Raw genomic sequence first — 23,593 nt, forward strand, 5'->3', positions numbered from 1 at the left:
CCTGTCGCTGGGTCTACAGCTTTGAAAGAACCGGCTGACCGCAAGATTGAAAATACGCTCAAATCCATATACACTGCATCAGGCGTGGCGTTAAGGCCCACTATTGCCTGTGCATGGATTTCTAAAGCCATAGTAAAGTGGTCAGGCACATTACTAGAGGACTTAGATTCTATGGATCGAAGTGACATTGAATTGTTTTTACGTAACATACAGGATTCTGCGGGTTTCATGGTGGAGGCCATGAATGACCTGGGTCATCTGAATGCTAGGACGTCTTCCATGCAGGGGACTCGGCATGCAGGGGACTCGCACGGCAGACGCGGAATCCAGGAGAAGTGTGGAGAACCTACCCTTCACATATCAGGCTCTATTTGGGGTAGCATTGGATGAGTGGATCTCCACGGCAACCGTTGGTAAGTCAACCTTTCTTCCCTCAGCTGTTCAGACACCGAAGAAACACTTTTCTACGTCCTCAATGGAGTCCTTTCGGGCCGCAAAAGCTAAGAAATCCAAGCCGCCTACCACTTTCTTCAGAGGTGGTCAGGCACAATCCAAAAAACTTGCACCCGCAGGTTCCCAGGAACAGAATCCTGCATCGGTTTCCTCCAAATCCTCAGCATGACGGTGATCCTCACGGCCTGGAGAACGAGCAGGTGGGAGTGAGACTCAGACGTTTCAGTCACATCTGAGTGTCATCCGGCCTGAATCCCTGGGTGCAGGATATAGTTTCCAGGGGTACAGGCTGGAGTTTCAAGAGCTCCCACCTCACAGATTCTTCAAGTCAGGCTTGCCGGCTTTACTGACTGAAAGGGCTATCCTACAGGAAGCTATTAAAAAATTGGAAAGGTCGGATGTCATTGTTCCAGTTCCATCAAAGTGGAAAACAAGGGTTACTATTCAAACCTATTTGTTGTTCCGAAACCGGATGGTTCGGTCAGACCGATTTTGAACCTGAAGTCGTTAAACCCTTATCTGAAGGAATTCAAGTTCAAAATGGAATCTGAGAGCAGTGATCTCGGGTCTGGAGGAGGGCAAGTTCCTGGTATCCCTGGATATCAAGGATGCGTACCTCCACATTCCGATTTGGCTGCCACACCAGGCTTATCTCAGATTTGCGCTGTTGGACTGTCTCTCTCAATTTTAGGCACTGCCATTTGGTCTATCCACGGCACTGAGAGTGTTCACCAAGGTAATGGCAGAGATGATGGTTCTCCTCCGCAGGCAGGGAGTGAATATAATTCCATACCTGGACGATCTGCTGATAAAAGCGTCATCCAGGGAAAGGTTGTTACAGAGCATTGCTCTCACGACACGACTGCTCAGGGATCACGGATGGATCCTGAACCTTTCAAAGTCACATTTGGAGCCAACAAGGAGATTGTCTTTCCTAGGGATGTTCCTCGACATGCAGGTGCAGAGGGTATTTTCTACCGGTGGAGAAAGCGTTGGTGATGCAATCGATGGTCCGGGATATCTTGAAGCCTGCCCGGGTATCGGTTCATCAGTGCATTCGCCTTCTGGGGAAGGTGGTTGCCTCCTACGAGGCGCTACAGTACAGAAGATTTCATGCACGGTCATTCCAACTGGATCTCCTAGACAAGTGGTGAGATTCTCGCCTACACATGCACAAAAGGATTCGTCTGTCGCCGAATGGTAGGATCTCACTCCTATGGTGGCTGCAACTGCCTCACCTTCTAGAGGGCCGCAGGTTCGGGATTCAGAATTGGATCCTCCTAACCACGGATGCAAGTCTCAGAGTTTGGGGAGCAGTCACTCAAGGGGAAAACTTCCAGGGAAGGTGGTTGTCTGGAATCCATCCTTCCAATGAACATTCTGGAACTAAGAGCTGTGTACAACCGTCTTCTACAAGCGGCACATCTTCTGAAAGATCAGGCCATTCAGGTTCAGTCGGACAATGTAACGACGGTAGCCTACATAAACCGACAGGGCGGAACGAAGAGCAGAGCTGCAATGCCAGAAGTGACAAGAATCCTCCTCTGGGCAGAAAAGCACGCAGTGGCGCTGTCGGCAATCTTCATTCTGTGAGTGGACAACTGGGAAGCGGACTTCCTCAGCAGGCACGATCTCCATCCAGGAGAATGGGACTTCCATCCGGAGGTGTTCACAGAGGTGACAAGTCTTTGGGGTGTACCTTACATAGACATGATGGCCTCCCGTCTCAACAAGAAGCTTCGGCGGTAGGTACTGTTCCAGGTCGAGAGACCCACAAGCATTGGCAGTGGACGCTCTGGTAACTCCGTGGGTGTTCAAGTCAGTGTACGTGTTCCCTCTACTTCCGTTCATTTCTTTTTTTGGAAATTCTTTATTTGTACGTGGTCAGGCACATAGAGAAGACAGTACAGGAGTACATGGGACAGACGGCCAACATAGCCAGCGTCCAGAATAGACCACAAATTTTCAAATAAACAACAGGGTAATCGGTGTAGAAAGAACAATAGAGTTCGAACATGGGGTTCGAGGGGGAGGAGGGAGGGGGGAGGAGGAGAGGAACAGGGGAGGGGGGGAACCACAGTAGCGTCTGTACATAATATATATCGTGAGAACAACAAGATCAGAATAAGGGGAGGGAGGGGAATCGGGAAGGAGGCGAGAACAGACAAGACAAAGGAAGAAGAGAAGATAGAGAAAGAGAGGAGGTAGGAGAAAGAGGTATGCCGGAGAGAGGGATGGTAGGAGCTGCCCATGGGTCTACGGAGAGGGCCAGGAGCAGGAGGAGGGGTATGGCTAACTACATTCGGCGGCGAGCCAGGGGGCCCAGACCTGCTCGAAGATGTGGCCCCGGTCGTGGAGGTAGTATGTGATCTTTTCCATTGAGGCGATGTGCCAAATTTTAGTTTTAAGGGACAGTAGGGAAGGTGGGGGAGGGGCTCTTCCAGTTAAGGGCGATCAGTGATTTTGCTGCCGTTAGAATGTGTGAGGTCAGCTTTTGGGAGAATTTATTGAGGAGGGGGGGGGGGGATAACACAGTAAGGAGATCCAAGGATCTTTCAGCACAGGGGATTCTAGGAGCGAGTTGAGGAGGGAGTGCACTAGGTCCCAGAAGGGCACGATGACCGGGCAGGTCCACCATGTGTGGAGCGTAGTGCCTCTAGCCCCACAGTTCCTCCAGCAAGCCGGAGAGGAAGACGGGAAAAATTTGTTAAGGCGGTCGGGGGTGTAGTACCAGCGGTAGTAAACTTTGTAGGCCGTTTCCTTAAAAGCTGTGGCAGTGGAACATTTAGCAATCCCTAGTCTCATGTCCTCCCAGTCTTCAGTTTCTGGTGGGGGCCCGAGGTCCCGTTCCCATGCGAGTTCATGGGGCCGGGAAAGGGGAAGGGAGGATTCTAATAGGAGAGAGTAAAGTTGGGAGATTATGCCTTTGGAGGAATGGGAGTTGATACATAGGCTTTCAAAGGGAGTGAGGGCACACGAAGTAAGGCGGTGGGGGGGAGAGAGCTTAGAAAATGGCGTATTTGTAGGAATTGAAAGGGATTAAGTGGTTGTGAGGGGGTTTTCTGTTGGAGAACAGGTAGGGACAACCATTGGCCCTGATCGGCAAAGTTGATTGGGAATTTGAGGCCCAGTGTTATCCACATCCGGGACCTCGTAATCGAGAGTCCCGAGGGAAACATGGGATTTTGCCAGATGGGGGTCAAGGGTGAGGGTGTAGTAGTGAGACCCCTCTTCAGAGAGAGGGTGTCCCAGGTTTTAAGGTTGAATTTAATGGTGGGGAGAAGTTTAGAGGTTGGGGGTCGGGAGGCGGAGGAGAGGCCCCGTAAGGGGGTCAGGTCTGGGATGCCAATGAAGGCTGCCTCGATGTCTAACCAGGATACCGATCCTGGAGGAGCATATGAAGTGACAATGTGGGATAGATGGGAGGCTAGGTAGTAGAGTTTGACATCGGGAAGACCTCTGCCTCCCGCGGAGGTTGGTCTTTTCAGAGTGTTGGCAGCAATGCGGGGAGGTCTGTGGTTCCAAATAAAGCGTACAAGGGCTCGTTGGATAGTGCGGAGAAAGGAGGCCGGGACCGCCACTGGGAGGGTCTGAAAAAGATAGAGCCATTTGGGGATTATGGTCATTTTAACTGCTATGATCCTGCACAGCCACGAGATGAAGAGACTGTTCCAAGAGGTCAGGTCGGCAAGTGTGTTGGCAAGGAGGGGTGGGAAGTTTTCCCGAAAGAGGGAGTCGTAACGAGGGGTTAAGTATATCCCTAAGTATTTAATCTTCGTGGGCTGCCATTTAAAATTAAAGTTGGCGCGAAGGGACTCAGCCTCATGTTGGGGGATATGGAGTATCATGGCCTCAGATTTGGAGTAGTTGATCTTGTATCCTGATATAAGGCTATAGGCTTGTAGAACTGAGAATAGGTTTGGGAGTGAGATGAGCGGCTGGGTAATGGAAAGTAGAATGTCATCTGCGAAGAGGGAGATTTTAGGATCTGTGGGGCCTACCTGTATTCCGTGTATATCTGGATGTGCTCTAATTTGAGAGGCAAGGGGTTCTATGATGAGGGCAAATATTAAGGGGGAGAGGGGGCAGCCCTGACGTGTGCCATTGGAAATACTAAGTGGGGCAGATGGGATACCATTAATTAGGACGGTGGCAGTGGGAGTGGAGTATAATGCTAGGATGCTAGTGAGAAAGCCACCGGACAGGCCATAGGCCTCCAAGGCGGATCTCAGAAATCCCCAGGAGATCCGGTCAAATGCTTTTTCGGCATCTAAGGAGAGCATGATAGTGGGGGATCTCCTGGAGTTCGAGATATGTATAAGGTCAATAGCACGTCTGGTGTTGTCTCTCGCCTGGCGGCCCGGGATAAATCCCACTTGGTCGTAGTGAACAAGGGAAGGGAGGTATGGGTTAAGGCGGTTGGCCAGGATCTTAGCAAAGATTTTCAGGTCTAAGTTCAGGAGAGATATGGGGCGATAGCTAGCGCAGTTAAGGGGATCCTTACCTTCTTTGGGGATCACCACAATTCTAGCCTCTAGCATCTCAGGGGGAAAAGGGTCGCCTTGGACAATCCTATTGAACAGGGAGTGAAGGTGGGGGGAGAGGAGGGCAGAACATTTTTTGTAGTAGAGAGCCGTGAACCCGTCCGGGCCCGGAGATTTGCCAATTTTTTGCATGAGTATAGTCTGGGTGATTTCTTCCACCGTAATCTCACTGTTAAGAACGTCCATGGCGTCCTGGGGGAGTCTGGGTAATTTAGAAGCAGAGAGAAAATCGGAGATCAGGTCGGGATGGGGGGGAGAGCCCGGTGGGGGTGGGGGGGTGGGGGAGATTGTATAGGTCCGCGTAGTAGGATTGGAAGGCGGCTCTAATGGCAATGGGGTCCTGAACAAGTTGATTGAGAGAATTTCTGATAGTAACAATGTTGGTTTTGGCTCTCGTGGAGCGGAGTCGTGCCGCCAGGATCTTGTCCGCCTTGTCACCCCTCTCGTAAAAGGACTGGCGAAGCCACTTAAGACGCTTGGCCACCCGTGTAGTGAGAAGGAGATCAAATTCCGCCTTGATAGTACGAAGTTCGGACAAGACCGTCTGGTCGGAGGACGCCTTATGTTGGGTCTCAAGTGCGTGGAGTTTAATGGAGAGCTTATTGTATTGGGAGAGGGATTGCTTTTTAGCTTTTGAAGCTAGGCTGATGAGGTGTCCTCGAAGGACAGCCTTGTGTGCCAGCCAGAGGGTGGACCTGGAGATATCGGGGGAATCATTTAGGGTGAAGTAATCTGAGATCTTGTCCTGAAGATGGGACCTTATCTCGGGGTTGTGAAGGAGGGAGTCGTTGAGGCGCCATGTCATGGGGCGAGGGCGGGAAACCAAACCTGCTAGGTCGCAGGAGATGGGGGCGTGGTCGGACCGAATTAGTGGGTGAATATGGGCATCGCGGAGATTCAAGGCAAGGTCATGACTGAGCAAGACCATATCAATGCGGGAGTAGGAGTTATGAGGGGCAGAGAAATCTTTTATCCTCCAGGAGTCGTAGAGGAGTTGAGATCGCATGAGACGGAGAAGGGATCTAGAGCGGAGGGAGTCCGATGGGGAGGGAGTAAGGGAGGAGGTAGAGCGATCTATCTGTGGGTTCAGGACGGAATTAAAGTCCCCTGCAAGTATGAGGTCTCCCTGCCGGACTCGAGTAAGGAGATTATCTAACCTTGTAAAGAACCGTTCCTGTCGTTGGTTAGGGGCGTAAACGTTAACCAGGTTACACAGGTTGTTATTGAGTTTCCCCACCAGGACAAGGAATCGGCAGTCTTTGTCGGTATAAGAGTCTAGGAGTTCAAAGGTGAGGTGGCGGGCAAATAAAATCGCTACTCCCCGCTTTTTGGCTAAGTGGTCGCAGGCATGAAAGGAAACGGGGTATGGCTTACATTGTAGGGTAGGGTGGGAGTCATGCACGAAGTGAGTCTCCTGTAGGAAGATCAGATCGCCCATATGGTGTTTAAGGGAAGCAAAGAGCTTACCTCTCTTTTGAGGGCTATTCAGGCCCTTCACGTTATGAGAGAGTACCCGGAGACCCATGGGCAAGTAACAGCGAGGTAGGCAGGTTAGAAAGAGCGGAGGTGATTGAAGGTGGAGAGGGGGGAGAGGGAGACCGAACGGAGTTATATGAGGCAAGAGAGAGTGTGGTCAGAGGGGGGGGGGGAGGGGAAGAAGACCGGGAGGGGTGGGAGGGTGGTTGGTCGTCTGGCAGTAGAGGCCAGGACCGGTGGAGCTGACAAGGGGAAGGAGTACTAGGTGTCGGGGGAGCACCTAGGTCAGCGGTAGGGCACGAAGCCCTGTGGGGGCGCGGCATGGGGCCCAGAACGCGGATCACGAGCCGCTCTGGAAAGGGCAGGAGGCAAGCCTCCCCTGGAGGTACCTGAGGGGGAAAGCTGGATAGAAGACAGGAAGAGAAAATAGCAGGAGCACCAGCCCCAAGGGGCAAAAGAGAGAGGAGGGGGGGGGGGGGGGGTTGGAAAGGAATAGATCAGGTTTCAGCATGGTAGCATAGCAGCAGGGTAACATTTGGATATTCAGACATTTAAGCATTTAAACTTTTAAACATTTTTAAACAGGGGGCAACAACAAAGCAGTTGTAAAGCAACTAAGGGGTCACGAGTTCAGGTTACAGGGAACCTAAGGTAACGCAGCTCCCCTGATGGGGGAATGCGACCAGGAATGATCGCCCCAATTCTGTGTAGGAAGCATTAACGTAGAGAGCTGAAAGTTCATCAGGGAACTGGAGGTGGAGCCTGGAGGGCCGCAGAAGACGGCACCGTGAACCACTCAGAGCGAGGAGATTGGATTGAGTCCCGCTGTGTCCGTGGTGGGTGGCGTTGAGTATGAGCATCTTGGTCGGCGGCGGGGATGCCCAACCTGGAGAGGAGCGTTTGGGTCTCAGGTTGATCTCTGGCCGTGAGGAGCTTCCCTTGATGCCACACCAGGATACGGAAAGGGTAACCCCAGCGGTACTTAACGTTGTGACGGGAGAGCAGGGAAGTGATGGGTTTGAAGTCCCTGCGTTTAGCTAGAGTGAGCGGAGATAAGTCCTGAAAAATCTGAAGCGGGGTATTTTGGAAAGTCACAGACCCCAGCCGTCGGGCCTCCCTCATGACGGCCTCCTTCGCAGTGAAATAATGTAGTCGGAGAATGACATCTCTGGGCTGGGAGGAGTCCTGAGAGCGAGGCCGCAGGGCTCGATGCGCTCGGTCCAGGAGGAGATGTTCCTCAGGGGTGTCAGGCGACAGGTGTGCGAAGAGGCGTTTGAGGTAGAGATCAAGATGAGTCTGCTCGACCTCCTCGGGGATACCCCGGATCCTCAGGTTATTTCTCCTTGCCCTATTGTCCTGGTCCTCATGCTCCTCCCGGAGGTGGGCAACATCTTGGCAGAGTTGATGAAAATCGGTCTCGACCGTTTGTTGGAACGACACCACCTCCTCTACCCTTCGTTCAAGTTGGTCGGTTCTGGAGCCGATGTCGGCAATATCGGATTTCAGGGAGTGTAGAGCCTGGACTGAGGACTTGATGTCCCGCATCTCCTTGAGGAGGGAGAGAAAGTCCTTGCGGGTGAGGCGTGTGAGATTGTCATCTTCGGCCTCCAATTCGGAGGGACCCTGGGAGGGCCCGGGATTATCAGGCCTGTTCGTGGCTGGGGTGCTTTTTTTGGTTAGGAATGGTGTGAGGTCGGACCCCTGAGATTTTTTGTTGCACCTGGTCATCTTGAGGGCATGGGGGAGTGGGTGGGAAGCAGGGTGGGAAATGGAGGTGGCGCCCCCGCAGTGAGGCTCAGGACCAGGGAAGGTAAATCGAGGGCTTTAAGGAGGCATCATGGTGTGGTTATTAGCCGAGCCCGGCAGACGGAGCCGGCCCAGGGAGGCTCAAGAGAGCAGGGGGGGGGCCACCCGGCCCCGGAGTGGAAGCAGGTAATCAGAGGTCGCAGGAGGGGGGGACCCTGTATATGATCTCCGCCGTTCAGGGACCACGGGGACGCGCCCGGGCACGGACCAGCCAGTGACCGGGGTAGCACCGCGGCCGGGCCTCGGCGGGGGGAGAGGTCCGCGGACAGCTATGAAGACGGCCCTCGGGTGGGCCCCAGTGTATGCCCCAGTGAGCTTTAAGTAATTGCAGGCAGAGGAGGTTGCGGTCTTGGAGGCCCACAAAATGGCCGCTGCTGGCGCAGGCTGCAGGGAGCCGGGGGATGAGAGAGAACTGTGCTGGTGCTCCTCAGGAGGGTCTCCGGCGTCTGGTGGGGCCAGGGAACACGGGACCGGGAGCCAGTACGATATTACCCTGCTTCAGAAGACAAGAATGTGCAGGGGATCCAGAGAAGTGACTGAGGTGGAGCAGATCCACACAGTCACAGGGAGGATATAGAGCCAGTCCCAGGGTGAGCTCACAGGGGGGGGGGGGATGGAGCTGCGTCCAGCCCTTCGTCCAGATCAGGGCTGCTGGCGGCGGCCGTCCGCGGGCAGTAAGCGCTGGGCCTCAGAGGAGGGGACCACCGCTGGGAGACTAGGCTAAGGGAGCGGCTCACCTCATCGAAGGGGGGATCCCCGGGCCGCACGTCCTCCGCGTCCCCCTCCGGATCCCGAGATCCAAGATGGCCACCGCCGGGACTCCGGGCCGCCCGCACCCGCGTCTAGCCGGGCTCTCCTTCCTCCTGCAGTGCCGCCGACCTCAGCAGCCAGGCGAGGGGGTCTGGCCGCGGGGGTCCAGGACAGGGGCCCTCAGCAGTCTCCTCAGGATCTCCAGGGGCAGACGCCCCTCGCGGTAAGCAGCGCCGGTCCAAAATCGAGGCCCCGGCTTCAGGTGGGTGGGCAGGCCGCAATCCGCAGAAGCCGGTATACCGGCTTCCCGACTCCGCAGCACAAGTCCACCACTGTAAGGGGGCCTCGTTAGTGCAGTGGCTGAGGTTATGGGGCTTTTAGGGAACAGGGTGAGGAAAACTGGAAAATTCTCCTCAGGGATTGCGGAGCTCCCTGTTCGTGCTGCCACTCTAGTCAGCCTCAGGCCACGCCCCCTACTTCCGTTCATTTCAAGGGTTCTAAAGCTCATAAAGAGAACAAGAGTTCAGGCTATCCTCATTGCTCCGGACTGGCCAAGAAGGGCTTGGTACGCGGATCTTCTGGAATTACTGCTGGAATATCTGAGGCCTCTTCCTCTTCGAGAGGACCTTCTGCAACAGGGGCCCTTTGCTTATCAAGGCTTGCCACGGCTACGTTTGACGGCATGGTGGTTGAACGCCAGATCTTAGCTCGGAAAGGCTTTCCGAACTCTGTTATTCCTACTCTGATACAGGCTCAGAAGGGGTAACGTCTAAACATTACCATCGCATTTGGAAAATCCAAGACGTTTCCTACGGTGGAGTTTCAACTTGGAGGGTTTCTCCTCTTCCTGCAAGCAGGTGTGGATATGGGCCTGCGTTTGGGATTCCTGAAGATCCAGATTTCGGCCTTATCCATTTTCTACCAGAAACAACTGGCCTCCCTCCCTGAGGTTCAGACTTTCTTGAAAGGGGTTCTGCACATCCAGCCACCCTGGGATCTTAACATGGTGTTACAGTTCCTGCAATCGGATTGGTTCGAGCCTTTACAGGAGGTTGAAGTCAAGTTTCTCACGTGGAAGGCTGTCACGTTGTTGGCCTTAGCTTCTGCTAGGCGTGTGTCGGAATTGGGGGCTTTGTCTTGTAAAAGCCCCTACCTAATCTTGCATGTGGATAGAGCTGAGCTCCAGACGCGTCCTCAGTTCCTTCCAAAGGTTGTGTCTGCTTTTCATATCAACCAACCTATTGTGGTGCCAGTGGCTACTGACTCCTCAATTACATCAAAGTCCTTGGATGTTGTAAGGGCTCTGAAGGTCTATGTGGCAAGAACTGCTCGTCACAGAAAGTCGGACTCTGTTTGTCCTATATGATCCCAAGAAACTTGGGTCTTCTGCTTCTAAGCAGACTATTTCTCGCTGGATCAGGTTCACTATCCAGCATGCGTATTCTACAGCAGGATTGCTGTGTCCAAAATCGATTTAAAGCCCACTCTACTCGTAAGGTGGGTTCTCCTGGGCGGCTGCCCGGGGTGTCTCGGCTTTACACCTTTGCCGAGCGGCTACTTGGTCATGGTCGAACACATTTGCTAAGTTCTATAAGTTTGATACTTTGAGCAAACTTTAGGTCTTCAGAGGCCAATCAGTTCTGCAGGAGCCTCCGCGCTCTCCCTCCCGTTCTGGAAGCTTTGGTACATCCCCATGGTACTAATGTGGAGCCCAGCATCATCTAGGATGTTAGAGAAAATAGGATTTTAATTACCTACTGGTAAATCCTTTTCTCGTAGTCCGTAGAGGATGCTGAGCGCACGCCCAACGCTTCGTTATCCTGCTGTGGTTACTTCAGTACTGTTTTGTTCTTGGTTTAATACTGTGTTGTTACTTGGATAAGTAATGTTGTTCAGCCGTTGCTGAGTATTCAAGCTCGTTAGTTTGGTTTGCCTTGTATATGTGAGCTGGTGTGAATCCCACCACTATCTGTGAGAATTCCTTCTCTCGGAGTTGTCCGTCTCCTCGGGCACAGTTTCTAGACTGAGTCAGGTAGGAGGGGCCAGCCCAAACTATTAAACTCTTAAAGTGCCCATGGCTCCCAAGGGACCCGTCTATACCCCATAGTACTAATGTGGACCCCAGCATCCTCTACGGACTACGAGAAAAGGATTTACCGGTAGGTAAGTAAAATCCTATTTTTTTCACTGACCCCAAAATACTAAGTTTTTGCATGTGAATGCGCAAAACCTCGGATTTTGGTCAGTGTAAATGCTAACTACCCCGGTACTAAGTCCCAGGTCCCTGATCCTGCTTCCGAATAGTCGCAATGGAAAACGGGTATTGGAGATATTACTTGTGCAAGAATAGACACATTCGCATCAATTTGAATCGGTAGTCAGGAGTGGATTAAGGTACATAAAAAAAATAATTCAATAATCCATATGTAAAATGCAGTGGGCGGAGATCAGGGGTGTGATATTCCATTGTGCTTTTTTATTGTGCATATCATGTCCAGAGAGGTCGGGCACATTTCAGCTCGCCACCCCCGGGTGTGCAAGTTGAAATGCAGGCACTGGCAGCTGATCACATACGAACAGAGCAACAATTTTGCGCCATATACTGGCTGCTGGCGAGCAAAAAATGTAATCTTGCCCAATGAATAGCAGTTGTAATGTTGTCAACCTCAAGTAATGATGGGGTCTATCTACTCAGCCAGTGATGGCTAACCTTGACACTCCAACTGTTGTTGAACTACATATCCCAGCATGCCCTGCTACAGTTTTGTTATTTGGCAATGCTAAAACAGATGCAGGGCATGCTGGGATGGGTAGTTCAAAAACAGCTGGAGTGTCAAGGTTAGCCATCACTGTACTAAGCCTTGGAGGGAGAGAAAGTGGACTGAGAAAGGAGCTGACTGGCTGGTACTAACTGCCATGTTACAGGCTGTGTGTTTTAAAAATGACAGGAGCTGGTGGGTTGTAACTTTCTCTCTCCAAGGGGGATGTTCAGTTAGGTGCGAAGAAGCAGTGGGAGTGAAAAACTGACTCTTTTTTTGGTGATTTTTTTTTTTCTTCTTCTAGATGTTTCTGATATTTTTTTTCGGGCTATCCACTTAAGTTGCCCGAAAAAAGAAATAAACTTCTTCTGAAAACACACAGGTTCCCTGAAACGGGAGGCTGGTGATAGACAGCTAAAAGATAGTCATTAGGTCGACACATATGGTCGACGGTCAAAAGGCAGAAAAGGCTGGACATGTGGGTATTTTTTTTTGTGCTTTTACAACTTTTTTTTTTTTCATTTACTATCCATGTCACAAACTATTACATATTCATGGTGCGTGGCGAGTGAACAAACCTTAACAAATTTTGGTAAAAAAATGTTTAAAAACACAAAATAATTTTTTTTTTTTTTGGTCTGACTTTTGATCCTATTGGACTTTTGACTGTTGACCTAAAAACTGTCTAACTTGAATACCAGCTTATTAGGGCTAATTGAATAGCCGGCTTATTAGGGCCCTGGCAACACAATTGCAGAAGGTAATTGATTCCTACCCTCCCAAGGCTTAGTAAATAGACTACTGTTCGGACGCCCAAAGTGCTGACTTGGTGCACATTTCTTCTCGCACCTGAGGAGGCTGCAAGAAGAAATGTCATCCCTGCAGCTGCTGGACATCTAAATGGAGCAACAATTGATTTGCTCCGTTTTGCGCCCTCCTAGTGGTAGCCGTGGGAACTTGTCAAAGAGCCTACTGAAATATTGTATAAATTAAATCAGGGCTGTCCATCTAGTTGCCCGCTTCTCAGAAAGTTAAATAGACTGTTAGATAACTGTAAATGGTGTCTGGCCCTCATACGCTTGCGCAAATGTAATAGCCTGCAACGTGCAGTCATTAGCGAGATTGTGGCAAGTCTGTCCAGTGTTTTGAAGTGGCAACCATTTAAAACGAAAACCAGGCTGGTTTTGTTTTTTAAATGATTGTCACTTCAAAACACTGGCCAGACCTGTCGGGATCTCGCCCCTAACACTGTTATTCGCAGTGAAGAGCAAAAAGAAGGAGCCGTTTGCTCATGGAACATAACATGATGTGTTCTGGTGAAAATACTGACTGTTTTTGCATTCACGTAACAAGTATCAGACACCTTTTACACTGAAATTTAAAATGAACCTAGGACATTTCTCTGCACAGTAAGAACCTGCCCCACCTGCAGCATGGTTTTGCCATGGTCCCTTTTTATGTGCTCCTAACTCTAAATCAGGTCATTAGTGATTATAAACGCATAACCTTGTTAGAATATGAACAGCAGAGATCAGTGTTACACAACTTATCACAAAATAATTAGTGTTTCATAGATATATAGTGAATAACCCATGGACTCTAGTATCTGGTAGCAATTTCTGGGACATACAGTATAATTACATTGTCCAATTTTTAACATCTATCCTCAAGGTACCTTTATTAATTAGAGAATTAAATATTTTCGAAACCTTTTTATAGTACTTTTTAAATCTGTTATATTTTTGTTCTCGTGTGTATGGTACGTTTTGGAAAGGACCCCTCTTGACAATACATTATGTTAACGTACCTCCTCCTCATACAGTTTCTTTTCTTCAATGTGCTCAATTAGATTATATCTAGCTTGGTAAGTGTTTTTAAATTTTAAATTTCAGGTCCTCAAGTAGCTCTGGCAAGACTGCAATCAGGTGAGCATGTTTATAGTTTTGGTAGTGAGTAGATTGATAGTAGATATACTTTGTTGTCCATGTATACCTGGCATATACAAGTTGAGTATCCCTTATCCAAAATGCTTGGGACCAGAGGTATTTTGGATGGGTGTGGTTCGTTTTATCGACAGTGTCTAGGTCGACAATGTTTAGGTCGACCACTGTAGGTCGACAGTCACTAGGTCGACATGGATGGAAGGTCGACAGTGTTTCTAGGTCGACATGTGCTAGGTCGACAGGTCTAAAGGTCAACATGAGGATTTTTTTTTTTTTTTGGTGTCGTTTTCTTCGTAAAGTGACCGGGATCCCAAATTAGTGCACCGTGTCTCCTCGCATTGCTTGCTTCGCTCGCCATGCTTCGGGCATGGTGCCTTCGCTCCGCTACCGCTTCGCTCGGCACACTTTACCGTTCCAATCGTAGTCCACGTGGATCGTTAAGTATGAAAAAAAAAAAATGTGAAAAACTCATGTCGACCTTTAGACCTGTCGACCTATCACATGTCGACCTAGAAACCCTGTCGACCTTCCATCCATGTCGACCTAGTGACTGTCGACCTATAGTGGTCGACCTAAACCTTGTCGACCTAGACACTGTCGATCTTCAGACCGGATCCCATCCTGGATATGGGATTTTTCCGTATTTTGGAATAATCGCATACCATAATGAGATATCAAGGTGATGGGACCTAAGTCTAAGCACAGAATGCATTTATGTTACATATACACCTTATACACACAGCCTGAAGGTCATTTTAGCCAATATTTTTAATAACTTTGTGCATTAAACAAAGTGTGTCTACATTCACACAATTCATTTATGTTTCATATACACCTTATACACACAGCCTGAAGGTCATTTAATACAATATTTTTTAATATCTTTGTGTACATTGAGCCATCAGAAAACAAAGGTTTCACTATCTCACTCAAAAAAGTCTGTATTTCGGAATATTTGGATATGGGATACTCAACTGTATTTGAATGAAATATTGTGAAAACATTTTGAAATATAAGTGGTTATTAAATATAAGTAATTCTGCATTAGATGGTGGTTTATATGTTTTCTTTAACCCCTAGAAAAAATCTTAATCTGTTTTTCTCTGACGTCCTAGTGGATGCTGGGTACTCCGTAAGGACCATGGGGAATAGACGGGCTCCGCAGGAGACTGGGCACTCTTAAAAGAAAGATTAGGTACTATATCGGGTGTGCACTGGCTCCTCCCTCTATGCCCCTCCTCCAGACCTCAGTTAGCATCTGTGCCCGGCCAGAGCTGGATGCACCTAGTGGGCTCTCCTGAGTTCACTAGAAAAGAAAGTATTTGTTAGGTTATTTATTTTCAGTGAGATCTGCTGGCAACAGACTCACTGCTACGAGGGACTGAGGGGAGAGAAGCAAACCTACCTGCTTGCAGCTAGCTTGTGCTTCTAAGGCTACTGGACACCATTAGCTCCAGAGGGATCGAACACAGGGCCCGACTTCGATCGTCCGTTCCCGGAGCCGCGCCGCCGTCCCCCTTGCAGAGCCAGAAGACGGAAGATAAAGATGAAAAACGGCGGCTGAAGACTCCTGTCTTCATTAAGGTAGCGCACACCACTGCAGCTGTGCGCCATTGCTCCCATAGCACACCACACACTCCGGTCACTGTTGGGTGCAGGGCGCTGGGGGGGGGGGCGCCCTGGGCAGCAATTAGTTTACCTTTTGGCATAAATTAGCACATAATACAGTGTATAACACTGTATATGTGCAAAACCCCCCACCATTAACATTATAAAAAGCGGGAGAAGCCCGCCGCTGAGGGGGCGGTGCTATCTTCCTCAGCACAGCCAGCGCCATTTTCTCTTCACAGCTCCGCTGGAAGGACGCTCCCCAGGCTCTCCCCTGCAGTATCCAGTACGACTAGGGTAAAAAAGAGAGGGGGGGCACATAAATTTAGGCGCAATTTGTGTATTAGCAGCTATTGGGAAAAATCACTCAGTATAGTGGATATCCCTGTGTTATATAGCGCTGTGGTGTGTGCTGGCATACTCTCTCTCTGTCTCCCCAAAGGACTTTGTGGGGTCCTGTCCTCAGTCAGAGCATTCCCTGTGTGTGTGCGGTGTGTCGGTACGGCTGTGTCGACATGTTTGAGGAGGAGGGCTACGTGGAGGCGGACAGCCGGCATCTCAGCCCGCGCCTGCCCAGGCGTCTCAGAGACCATCAGGGGCTTAAAAACGCCCGCTAGCTCAGATGGCAGACACAGATGTCGACACGGAGTCTGACTCCAGTGTAGACGAGGATGAGACAAATGTACAGTCCACAAGGGCCATCCGATGCATGATTACGGCAATGAAAAATGTGTTGCACATTTCTGACATTAACCCAGTTACCACTAAAAAGGGTATTATGTTTGGGGAGAAAAAGCAGCCAGTGACTTTTCCCCCATCTGATGAATTAAATGAATTGTGTGAGGAAGCGTGGTGTTCCCCTGATCAGTAACTAGTGGTTTCTAAGAGGTTACTGATGGCGTACCCTTTCCCGCCAACGGATAGGTTACGCTGGGAGACATCCCCTAGGGTGGACAAGGCGCTCACACGCTTATCTAAAAGGGTGGCACTGCCGTCTCAGGATACGGCCGCCCTAAAGGAGCCTGCAGATAGGAAGCAGGAGGCTATCCTGAAGTCTGTTTATACACACTCAGGTACTATACTAAGACCTGCTATTGCCTCAGCATGGATGTGTAGTGCTGCAGCAGCATGGTCTGATACTTTGTCAGACAACATTGATACCCTCGACAGGGATGCTATTTTGCTAACCATAGAGCATATAAAGGACGTCGTCTTGTATATGAGGGATGCACAGAGGGACATTTGCCGGCTGGCATCTAGAATTAATGCAATGTCCATTTCTGCCAGGAGAGTATTATGGACTCGGCAGTGGACAGGTGATGCTGATTCTAAAAGGCACATGGAGGTTTTGCCTTATAAGGGTGAGGAATTGTTTGGGGACGGTCTCTCGGACCTCGTATCCACAGCAACAGCTGGGAAGTCGACTTTTTTTTACCTCAGGTTCCCTCACAGCCTAAGAAAGCACCGTATTATCAAGTACAGTCCTTTCGGCCTCAGAAAGGCAAGCGAGTCAGAGGCGCATCCTTTCTGCCCAGAGGCAGGGGTAGAGGAAAGAAGCTGCACCAGACAGCCAGTTCCCAGGAACAAAAATCCTCCCCTGCTTCCACTAAGTCCACCGCATGACGCTGGGGCTCCACAGGTGGAGCCGGGTGCGGTGGGGGCGCGTCTCCGGAACTTCAGCGACCAGTGGGTTCGCTCACAGGTGGATCTCTGGGTTCTACAAGTGGTATCTCAGGGATACAAGCTGGAGTTCGAGGCGACTCCCCCTCGCCGTTACCTCAAATCAGCATTGCCAGCGGCTCCCAGGGAAAGGGAGGTAGTGCTGGCGGCTATTCACAAGCTGTACCTTCAGCAGGTGATTATCAAGGTTCCCCTCCTTCAACAGGGACGGGGTTACTATTCCACAATCTTTGTGGTACCGAAACCGGACGGTTCGGTGAGACCCATTCTAAATTTAAAATCCTTGAACACTTATGTAAGGAAGTTCAAGTTCAAAATGGAATCGCTCAGGGCGGTTATTGCAAGCCTGGAAGAGGGGGATTTTATGGTGTCGCTGGACATCAAGGACGCTTATCTGCATGTCCCCATTTACCCACCTCACCAGGAGTACCTCAGGTTTGTGGTACAGGACTGTCATTACCAATTCCAGACGTTGCCGTTTGGTCTGTCCACGGCACCGAGGGTATTTACCAAGGTAATGGCCGAAATGATGATACTCCTTCGGAAGATGGTAGTTATAATTATCCCGTACTTGGACGATCTCCTTATAAAGGCGAGGTCCAGAGAGCAGTTGTTAGTCAGCGTAGCACTTTCCCGGGAAGTGTTGCAACAGCACGGCTGGATTCTGAATATCCCAAAGTCGCAGCTGATTCCTGCGACGCGTCTGCTCTTCCTGGGCATGATTCTGGACACAGAACAGAAGAAGGTGTTTCTCCCGGTGGAGAAGGCCCAGGAATTGTCATCGCTGGTCAGGGACCTCCTGAAACCACAACAGGTGTCGGTGCATCACTGCACGCGAGTCCTGGGAAAGATGGTGGCTTCTTACGAAGCAGTTCCCTTCGGCAGGTTCCATGCAAGGATCTTTCAGTGGGATCTGTTAGACAAATGGTCCGGATCGCATCTTCAGATGCATCGGTTGATCACCCTGTCCCCAAGGGCCAGGGTGTCTCTGCTGTGGTGGCTGCAGAGTGCTCATCTTCTCGAGGGCCGCAGATTCGGCATACAGGACTGGATCCTGGTGACCACGGACGCAAGCCTCCGAGGATGGGGGGCAGTCACTCAGGGAAGGAACTTCCAAGGACAGTGGTCAAGTCAGGAGACTTCACTACACATAAATATACTGGAACTAAGGGCCATTTACAACGCCCTGTCAAGCAGAGCCTCTGCTTCAAAACCAACCAGTGCTGATTCAATCAGACAACATCACGGCGGTCGCCCATGTTAACCGCCAGGGCGGCACAGGAAGCAGGATGGCGATGGCAGAAGCCACAAGGATTCTCCGATGGGCGGAAAATCACGTGCTAGCTTTGTCAGCAGTGTTCATTCTGGGAGTGGACAACTGGTAAGCAGACTTCCTCAGCAGGCACGACCTCCACCTGGGAGAGTGGGGACTTCATCCAGAAGTCTTCACGCAGATTGTAAACCGTTGGGAACGGCCACAGGTGGACATGATGGCGTCCCGCCTCAACAAAAAGCTAAAAAAATATTGCGCCAGGTCAAGAGACCCTCAGGCGATAGCTGTGGACGCACTAGTGACACCGTGGGTGTACCAGTCTGTTTGTGTTCCCTCCTCTTCCTCTCATACCCAAGGTACTGAGGATAGTAAGAAAGAGAGGAGTAAGAACTATACTCATCGTTCCGGATTGGCAAAGAAGAACTTGGTACCCAGAACTACAAGAAATGATCTCAGAGGAACCATGGCCTCTGCCTCTCAGACAGGACCTGTTACAGCAGGGGCCCTGTCTATTCCAAGACTTACCGCGGCTGCGTTTGACGGCATGGCGGTTGAACGCCGGATCCTAATGGAAAAGGGTATTCCAGATGAAGTGATTCCTACGCTGATAAAGGCTAGGAAAGATGTGACAGCACAACATTATCACCGTATATGGCGAAAATATGTTGCTTGGTGTGAGGCCAGGACGGCCCCTACAGAGGAATTCCAGCTGGGTCGATTCCTGCACTTCCTACAGTCAGGAGTGACTATGGGCCTAAAATTAGGATCCATAAAGGTCCAGATTTCGGCCCTATCTATTTTCTTTCAAAAAGAACTGGCTTCACTACCTGAAGTTCAGACGTTTGTTAAGGGAGTGCTGCATATTCAGACCCCTTTTGTGCCTCCAGTGGCACCTTGGGATCTTAACGTTGTGTTGGATTTCCTGAAATCCCACTGGTTTGAGCCACTTAAGACCGTGGAACTAAAATATCTCACGTGGAAAGTGGTCATGCTATTGGCCTTAGCTTCGGCTAGGCGTGTGTCAGAATTGGCGGCTTTGTCGTGTAAAAGCCCTTATCTGATCTTCCATATGGACAGGGCAGAATTGAGGACTCGTCCCCAATTTCTCCCTAAGGTGGTATCAGCGTTTCATTTGAACCAACCTATTGTGGTGCCTGCGGCTACTCGGGACTTGGAGGACTCCAAGTTACTAGATGTAGTCAGGGCTTTGAAAATCTATGTAGCCAGGACGGCTGGAGTCAGGAAGACTGACTCGCTGTTTATCCTGCATGCGCCCAACAAGCTGGGTGCTCCTGCTTCAAAGCAAACTATTGCGCGCTGGATCTGTAACACGATTCAGCAAGCTCATTCTGCGGCAGGATTGCCGCATCCTAAATCAGTAAAAGCCCATTCCACGAGGAAGGTGGGCTCTTCTTTGGCGGCTGCCCGAGGTGTCTCGGCTTTACAACTTTGCCGAGCTGCTACTTGGTCGGGTTCAAACACATTTGCTAAATTCTACAAGTTTGATACCCTGGCTGAGGAGGACCTTGCCTTTGCTCATTCGGTGCTGCAGAGTCGTCCGCACTCTCCCGCCCGTTTGGGAGCTTTGGTATAATCCCCATGGTCCTTACGGAGTACCCAGCATCCACTAGGACGTCGGAGAAAATAAGAATTTACTCACCGGAATTCTTTTTCTCGTAGTCCGTAGTGGATGCTGGGAGCCCGTCCCAAAGTGCGGACTCTCTGCAATACATGTATATAGTTATTGCTTACCTAATGGGTTATTGTTTTGAGCCATCTGTTGACTGAGGCTCAGTTGTTGTTCATACTGTTAACTGGATATGGTTATCACAAGTTGTACAGTGTGATTGGTGTGGCTGGTATGAGTCTTACCCTGGATTCCAAATCCTTTCCTAGTAATGTCAGCTCTTCCGGGGTACAAGTTTCCTTAACTGAGGTCTGGAGGAGGGGCATAGAGGGAGGAGCCAGTGCACACCAGATATAGTACCTAATCTTTCTTTTAAGAGTGCCCTGTCTCCTGCGGAGCCCGTCTATTCCCCATGGTCCTTACGGAGTACCCAGCATCCACTACGGACTACGAGAAATAGAATTACCGGTGAGTAAATTCTTATTTTTTAACTCAACAAATTAGTGGTTGTGCAGTTATACTGAATTGATTAAAGAGGTTATCATAAAAAAAATACCTTATTAGATAAATCCACCTCAACCATGACAAATGGTATAGTTTATTGAGTTTGTGGTCAGACCATACATCTAAGCGGTGATTCCCTAATTTCCAATTTTTGGGGGAATTAGCAAAAACCGACATATCAAAAGTCGACAATTCCGATCATGTTGAAGTAAAAATTGGCAAAACGTGGAATTGCCCCAATACTTGCCTGATGTAAATATCAGGGCATCCCAACGGTCGGGATTCTGGCAGTCAGAACACTGCCACTATTCTGAATGCCAAATCCGGCATACCGAATAGGGTCACCAGCCCGGCGTCGCGCATCCCAGCCGAATAGGGTCACCAGCCGGGCCACCAGAGAGGTAAGCCGGGGGGGTTGGAGGGCTAGGTTTAGGCTGCAGGGGGTGGGGGTTTAGGATGTGGGGGTGGAAAGGTTAAGTTTAGGCTGCTAGAAGAGAAGGTTGGGGTTAGGGGGCCAGTGGGGGAAGGTAAGTATACTTTCCATCTGCTGTCAGGATTCTCATTATCAGGATGCTGCAGGCCGGTATTCTGACCGCCGACATTTCAATCCCAGTCCCTCTGTACACAGCCAGGGCTGTAACTATGGGTGTATAAGTGGTCAGAAATGCCTTTCAAACTACATTTACACCCCAGCATTTAGAATGTTTTTTTTTTTTTTTTTTTATATAAATAACCTGAAGTTATCTTGTTTACGCCAATCGAATATATGAATATACATGGGTTAACAATTTAAAAAACAAACAAACCCTCTCTGGGGCCAATTCAGTAGTTTTCCACCGCGGCTACCACTAGGGGGCACAAAACGGAGCAATTCAATTGTTGCTCTGTTCAGACGCTTTGTAGATGCGCCCTGACGTTTCTTCTGACAGCCTCCTGAACTGCGAGAAGAAATGTGTAAGTCAGCAGTTTGGGTGTCAAACAGGACTTTAGACGGGTCATTGCAATTAGCCGCTAATCTTGTTGCGGCAAAAGTGCATCTTTAGAGCTGCATACAATAATCCACAGTCCGGGGTGAGGTCGGGAAGCAGGAAAGGGGGGGGGGGGGGTGCGCGATCCTCATGGCTAATTGAATTGACCCCATACTACACTAAGGAGTATATGCAATTAGCGGCGAATCGTGGCAAATTATCGCCGTTTTTGAATTCGACACAATTCGACAGGTGAATTCCGGCAGGTGGCTTCCGGAATTCACCATCTTCAATGAAAAACGGATTCGACAGTCCCGCGGGCGAAAAACGGCCGATTTGCCGGATTTTGCCGCGATTTTAAAAAACGGGAAAAAACGGGAAAAACCCGGAAAAAAATGGCGTGGGGTCCCCCCTCCAAAGCATAACCAGCCTCGGGCTCTTCGAGCTGGTCCTGGTTCTAAAAATGCGGGGAAAATATTGACAGGGGATCCCCCGTATTTTTAAAACCAGCACCGGGCTCTGCGCCTGGTGCTGGTGCAAAAAATACGGGGGACAAAAAGAGTAGGGGTCCCCCGTATTTTTTACACCAGCATTGGGCTCCACCAGCTGGACAGATAATGCCACAGCCGGGGGTCACTTTTATACAGTGCCTTGCGGCCGTGGCATTAAATATCCAACTAGTCACCCCTGGCCGGGGTACCCTGGGGGAGTGGGGACCCCTTCAATCAAGGGGTCCCCCCCCCCAGCCACCCAAGGGCCAGGGGTGAAGCCCGAGGCTGTCCCCCCCCCCCCCCATCCAAGGGCTGCGGATGGGAGGCTGATAGCCTTGAGTAAAATGACAGAATATTGTTTTTTCCAATAGTACTGCAAGTCCCAGCAAGCCTCCCCCGCAAGCTGGTACTTGGAGAACCACAAGTACTAGCATGCAGGAGAAAAACGGGCCCGCTGGTACTTGTAGTACTACTGGAAAAAAAATACCAAATAAAAACAGGAGACACACACCGTGACAAGTACAACTTTATTACACACTGCCGACACACATACATACTTACCTATGTTGACACGCCGACTGCCACAGTCTCCGACGATCCGAGGTACCTGTGAAAAAAATTAGACTCACCTCAATCCAGTGTCCGGGAGATAATCCACTTACTTGTTAAAAAACAAAAACGAACACCCGTACCATGCCGGACTGAAAGGGGTCCCATGTTTACACATCAGACCCCTTTCCCCGAATGCCGGGACACCACGTGACTCCTGTCACTGAGGTCCCTTCAGCCAATCAGGAAGCGCTACTTCCGTGGCGCTCACCTGATTGGCTGTGCGCGTGTGACCTCAGACAGCGCATCGCAAAGCCTCTCCATTACTTTCAATGGTGGGAACTTTGCGGGTAGCGGTGGGGTTAACCCGCGGTCAGCGGCTGACCGCGGGTGACCTCACCTCACCGCTGACGCAAAGTTCCCACCATTGAATATAATGGAGAGGCTTTGCGATGCGCTGTCTGAGGTCAGACGCACACAGAGCCAATCAGCAGAGTGCAAGGACGTTGCACTCGCTGATTGGCTGAAGAGACACTTCTGTGTCAGCTGTCACGGGGGTGTCTGCATTCGTGGAAAGGGGTCTCATGTGTCAACATGTGACCCCTTTCAGTCCGGCATGGTACGGGTGTTCGTTTATTTGTTTTGCCAAGTACGAGGATTTATATCTGGACACTGGATTGAGGTGAGTATAATTATCTTTTATTTTCAGGTACCCGTGGATTCTACTTGGAGAAGAGGACCGACTGCTTCGTGTCAACATAGGTAAGTATGTGTGTCGGCAGTGTGTAATGAAGTTGTACTTGTCACGGTGTGTGTCTCCTGTTTTTATTTGGGTATTTTTTTTCCAGTAGTACTACAGGTACCAGCGGGCCCGTTTTTCTACCGCATGCTGGTACTTGTGGTTCTCCAAGTACCAGCTTGCGGGGGAGGCTTGCTGGGACTTGTAGTACTACTGGAAAAAACAATATTCTGTCATTTCTTTAACGTCCTAAGTGGATGCTGGGGACTCCGTAAGGACCATGGGGAATAGCGGCTCCGCAGGAGACTGGGCACAAAGTAAAAAGCTTTAGGACTACCTGGTGTGCACTGGCTCCTCCCCCTATGACCCTCCTCCAAGCCTCAGTTAAGATTTTGTGCCCGAACGAGAAGGGTGCAATCTAGG

The 23,593-nt window shown here is 50.2% G+C and overlaps 1 protein-coding gene across 3 annotated transcripts in view; it reads left to right on the top strand.

Moving 5' to 3' along the window:
- The window catches only part of DGCR2 (DiGeorge syndrome critical region gene 2), a 235,362-nt gene that overhangs the window by 14,631 nt on the left and 197,138 nt on the right, over nucleotides 1–23,593 (top strand). For 2 of the 3 annotated variants that reach the window (XM_063964807.1, XM_063912969.1), the window contains exon 2: nucleotides 13,681–13,713. The exons of the other annotated variant lie outside the window; for it this stretch is intronic. In XM_063964807.1, coding sequence (XP_063820877.1) covers nucleotides 13,681–13,713 — 33 coding nt within the window. The remainder of the gene's footprint in view (nucleotides 1–13,680; nucleotides 13,714–23,593) is intronic. 3 annotated transcript variants of the gene reach the window in all.

This window comes from Pseudophryne corroboree, chromosome 1 (assembly GCF_028390025.1).
Source record: "Pseudophryne corroboree isolate aPseCor3 chromosome 1, aPseCor3.hap2, whole genome shotgun sequence".
NCBI lineage: Eukaryota > Metazoa > Chordata > Amphibia > Anura > Myobatrachidae > Pseudophryne > Pseudophryne corroboree.